Source organism: Aquarana catesbeiana, linkage group LG10, assembly GCF_042186555.1.
Source record: "Aquarana catesbeiana isolate 2022-GZ linkage group LG10, ASM4218655v1, whole genome shotgun sequence".
Classification (NCBI taxonomy): Eukaryota; Metazoa; Chordata; class Amphibia; order Anura; family Ranidae; genus Aquarana; species Aquarana catesbeiana.
This window is the reverse complement of record NC_133333.1, coordinates 222,869,015-222,874,214: the sequence shown is the minus strand read 5'-3', so window position 1 is coordinate 222,874,214 and position 5,200 is coordinate 222,869,015. Positions and strand designations below refer to the sequence as shown.

The following is a 5,200-nucleotide window of genomic DNA, read 5'->3' as shown; positions in this document are numbered from 1 at the left end:
AAATTAAAGACCCAATATTAAGTTCCAGCTATTGCCCTATTTCACTTATAGGCGTGGCCTTGAAATTATACGATCACCTGCCATTTGAAGCCTCATTTACCCATGCTTATAGATTTAGACCAGGTGGGGTTTGTCCAGGAGAGGGAAGTGAGGCACAATACTCATTATTACTTATTAATCATGCCCAAATAGCTAATATCCTATCTTGCCTTCTCTCTGTAGACATGGAGAAAACATTTGATTGGGTTAGCTGGTTATTTAGACAAATGCTCTCACAAATAGGAGCGAGACTATCCCTATTGCAAAAATCATGGGGTTTGCATTAATGGCTCCTTGACATCAACACTCTTCATAAGTAATGGTACCCAACAAGGGTGCCCTTTGTTCCCACTGTTGTATGTCCTGGTAATGGAACATCTGGCAATTACTATTTTTAATAATCCACGTATCTCAGGCGTTACTTTGGGATCACAGCAAGTGAAACTTGCTCTTTTTGTGGATGATCGCTTGCTTTATGTCACTAATCCTCATACAGTATTTCAATGCCGTCTGTGTTGCAGTGGACTATAAAGCAATTTCAAGGTTAATTTTGCCAAATCAAAAATTCATAATGTTCTCTTTCTGGACCTTCCTACGTTCCAGTATGTTATGCGATTTCCTTCAATATGCTGTAACAGTTTGGATTGACACCTGTTTGTTCGTACTTCGTTCTTATCTCTTTTTTCGCATAATATGTGTTTATAAATAATACTAAAGTGGAAGTTCAGGCAAAACCTAACTAACGCTAAACCTGCTCTCTGCCACATTCTAAACCTAATCTATCTAGCCTTGTAAAGCAAAAATGTCAGCGGCAGCTTCAGTGTGCAGGAGAGGCAGCCATCAACGGAAGCCCCATAGTAAGTCTATGGGTGATGTCACTTCCCAGCCATTTCATAGCCGTTGTCGGTCCTCTCCTGCACAGAGCTTCCACCACTGGAGACTGGACTGGATCAGGTTTAGCGTTATTTAGTTTTTGCCTGGACTTCCACTTTAAATAAAATGGAGAATATTAAAGTGGATGTAAACCCACTCTCATCCTTTCTAAAGTACTGCCATAGTGGTTATCTATAAGGATATACATGCCTCCTGCATATATCCTTACCTGTCAAACTTCTCTCTTCTGTCTGTTGTGAAACCTGAAAAACTTCAGATTCTGTGGGCAGGTCTGTTGTCTGCAGCTCGGTGGGTGGAGTTGTGATGTCAGTAGACTCCCCACCCACTTCTACACTCCCCTTGGTCAGGCATCAATATTTTTTACACTGAACTTCTGCTGGTTTTGTGGATTATGCCCCATGATCACTAACATCCAGTCAAAACCCAGTAAAGTCACCACATGACATCAGCATGTCCAATCATGCTGAGGTGTGTAGCAGCCAATCCTGGGAGAGCTTGAGAAGAAAGGAGAAGGGGATCTGAAGTACATATTACACTCGTGCATGAGATATGTAAATTACCTGTCACTCACAGCAAGGGGGAGAAACTGACATCCATTTCTCTGTCTGACCGTTTTTATCTCACTGAAAAAAGATAAGAGTACTGCTCAGAGCTGGATTAACTCTTCATGGCAAGACTGGGTACAGATGACATGACATCCTATACTGTACAAGGTGCAAGCCTTAATTAAAAAATGTTTTTTCTGGTTTACATGCACTTTAAAGAAAAAGAAAGAAAACAAGAGTAAACTTCACATCTATGGGCTGGTAAGCTGCAATATATGAATCTTTATTTTTGGGGTGGGGTTAAAAATACTTTAAGTTTTTGAAAGTCTTACTTCTATTTTGTTTCTTAATAGCACTCCATCAGCACACTAAAGATTTCCTGCTCACTCCCTGGTCTATCTGCTGCAGGTTAGCGTTAACATTTTTTACGGGTGCCACACCCTCCTCTACAGATAATCGAAACCTGGTCTTGGTTTTCTATTTGGGGGTCCTATGTCTTTTCTCTTTTTTTCTCTCATCGTATTGGTTATTCTGACACATATTGTGTGGGTCAAGATCTTGAGGGACTCGTGCTTACCCGGTGGGTTCAATGTTGCATAACAATATCAAAAGCATATGACCATTATACTTGAAGTTATTGGTTGTTGAACTTTTGTATTTTTTTTTCTCATTTAGTAGCATCCCTTACATGTATTTCTTGAAGAAGCCAGGATGGCGAAACATGTAGAAGAGCATATGTAGAGGGATTGTGTTTTTATCTACTACAGATATACTATATTGCTTTCTTATTATACAATTATTTTAATGACTTTTGTAAATAAAAATGTGATATTTTAACAGTAACATGTGACTATCAACAATTTCACACCCACAAAATCCCATACTGAATTTTCTTTTTACTATTCTAGTTTTAACATGGTTTACTATCTTTGAACTAGAAATACTCTACACAAAATCTTTTTGACAGCTACTTTCACGTCGCTGTTCCTGAGGCTGTATATGAATGGGTTAAGTAGCGGTGCAATAAAAGCATATAGAGCAGCAATCAACCTATCCTTATTCATGGAATAGCTTGATTTGGGTCTGAAGTACATGAAGATAGCAGAGCCATAAAACATAGTGACAACAATAAGATGAGAGGCACAGGTTGAAAAAGCTTTCTTTCTCCCAGAGGTAGACTTTATATTTAGTACTGCTGAAATGATGTGCACGTAAGATGCAATGGTTAATAAGAACGCGCTGACAATGACACAGCCACATGCCACTAGAAGGACAATTTCATTAATCGCTGTAGCAGAACAAGCCATGTCAAGGAGAGGAGGGATGTCACAGAAGAAGTGGTTGATGGTCTTAGCACCACAGAAGGACAAAGTGAATGTGAGAACCACATGTATTAAAGAGTTTATTGCTCCACTAATCCATGAAACAGCTGTAAGCCCTAGACAGGTTCTCTTATTCATGACAACGCCATACAAAAGGGGATGACATATGGCATTATAGCGATCATATGCCATTGCTGCAAGCATGTAGCACTCTGTGCCACCCAAGAGCAAAAAACAAAACATCTGCGCCACACAACCCAAGAAAGAGATGGATTTATTTCCTAGCAGAAGACTTGACAATAACTTGGGAACTGTGGTTGATATGTAACAGATCTCCAGAAAGGAGAAGTTAGCTAGAAAGAAGTACATTGGCGTGTGAAGGTCTAAATTGAACCTGTAGGCCAAAATTATGGAGAGGTTGCCAATCACGGTAATGATGTAGATGAACAAAAACACTGCAAACAGTAAATGCTGGAGGGTGGGTGCTTCTGAAAATCCCATAAGAATAAATTCTTCCATCAATGTTTCGTTCATGTTTCCCATTGTGATTTATGAATCTGATCATTAAAAAGATCATGATTAATTAATAAAAACCTAAACTTCAAATGGACATTGAAAAAAACATAAATAAATGCAGTTATATACTTTATTTATTACAAAAAGTAATTTATATGCAGCTTGTATAAAAACTTACATTTGACTTGATTTCATTGCCATTTAAAGGTTTTTTTTTTTTAATAACAAACATGTCATGCTTGCCTCCACTGTGCAGTTCGTTTTGCGCAGAGTGTCCCTGATCTACCTCTTCTGGGTCCCCCGGCAGCGCAGGTAGCTCCTCCCTGCATCGGGTGTCCACGTTGCAGAAGCGCTCTCCTTGGTGGACATCCGTGCAGGCGCGCCTCTGAGTCTTGCTTTTGCGTGTATTCACACAGAAAGCAGGACTCTGCCCCGCCCCCCCGGGGCCCGCATCATTGTATTTCATTGACAGCAGCGGGAGCCAATGGCTGCAATGCTATCAATCTATCCAATCAGGACACGAGACACCAGCTAGAGCCGGTGTGTGCGCGTTCCCAGCCGGAGAAAGACAGTGTTCAGGTAAGTAAAACAGGGGGGCTGCAGCACTACAGAAGGTTTTTCACTTTAATGCATAGAATGCATTAAGGTGAAAAACCATGAGGGTTTACAACCCCTTTAATCTCCTGTATGGCAGCAAACCGACAGAGAACAAGGGTGCTACTTGGGGCCAATCACATATTCTGCTTTCACATGTGCTTATAAGAAACATGATGGCAGGATAAAAGAGCAGAGAGATGACCTTAGCAGTCTGTTCCTGTTCCTTCAATATGCTGTTACAGATAGGGGACAGGAAAGCTAACTTGCTGTACTACTTAAAAGAGAAGTATGGGATTTTTTTTTTAATAATTATACTTACCTAGGTGGATGCTGCATCTGTCCCCCACCAGTTCTAAGGCTGAGAACCGAGCAATCAAACGCCACCGATCGCTCGGTTCTCAGTGACGGAAGTCATGATGTCAATTCTGGCCTCCCAGGGTCATTGAGATGGCTGGGGACCATCCGGTCCATGGCCAGCTTTATAGTAATCCAGCAGCGCCTCTGAATCAGTTCTCTGGTTCCCGATCACACGGGAGAGGCACTGCAGGGTGGCGGGAGGGGGGGCTGTATTTGCTACATGCATTTTGTATTCAGTGCACTATTTGGTTGCACCATCTAATGTGAGTTTTCAAAAAGAATTTATGTTTTTACAAAAAGCATTATGAGGTCTATCTATGTTTTTTGTCCAAAAGAAGCAGATTTCAGAACCATCCAACTAGGTGAGGTCTAGCCTACTTGGGAATCTTTCTGTCAACACAAATCTTTTCCTGAATGGAATAAATCACTATTGAGTATTCTGTGATTTATATTGGACTTGGAGCACCAGAGAAACAGCATCAATTTCTTTGCACCTTCATTGGGATACACTTCTTATAATCTTATAACCTTGTGGATTTACTGTGTAATATGTTTATTTATCATATGTGTAGCACTACCAGCAGAGGAGCAGCTGAATTTATTTGTGATTTCTTTGCACACCTGAGGATGACACACCTAGCTTATCCAGCAACTACCGACACACCTTGAGGTATTTCAAAAATTGTATTTGGCCAAGCAAAGCCAAAAAGGAAAGAGGATTAGCAAGCGTACGTATACAAATAATCAATAAAACAATAACGTTACTCTGCGCAAAATATGATTAAATACTTGGAGTATTCTGTCTAACAGTAATTAACAGAACTAAACTGCATTTACCTAGCAAAAGGGCAGTCCTAATTTGCTCTAGCAGTTCCTCAACTAATTTCTGGGGGGGGGGGGGCAATTGCCCCGTTGCCCCCCCTGGATCCA

At 40.7% G+C, this 5,200-nt stretch overlaps 1 protein-coding gene across 2 annotated transcripts; it reads right to left on the bottom strand.

Moving 5' to 3' along the window:
• Positions 1-605: 605 nt before the first annotated feature.
• Positions 606-3,343, bottom strand: LOC141110148 (olfactory receptor 5V1-like). 2 transcript variants are annotated; one of them, XM_073601361.1, is made up of 2 exons: positions 2,430-3,343; positions 606-627 (listed from the first exon to the last, which is right to left on the bottom strand). In XM_073601361.1, exons 1-2 carry the CDS (start codon positions 3,341-3,343, stop codon positions 606-608), a joined length of 936 nt encoding a protein of 311 aa, XP_073457462.1. The 2 variants fall into 2 exon arrangements, with proteins under 2 accessions (XP_073457462.1, XP_073457461.1); XM_073601360.1 differs by lacking the exon at positions 606-627 and having other exon boundaries at positions 2,402-3,343.
• Between the last annotated feature and the right edge of the window lie 1,857 nt (positions 3,344-5,200).

What these genes read in the sequence shown, in the direction of transcription:
- LOC141110148 (XM_073601360.1), bottom strand. Translation starts at nt 3,343, where the DNA reads ATGGGAAACATGAACGAAACATTGATGGAAGAATTTATTCTTATGGGA.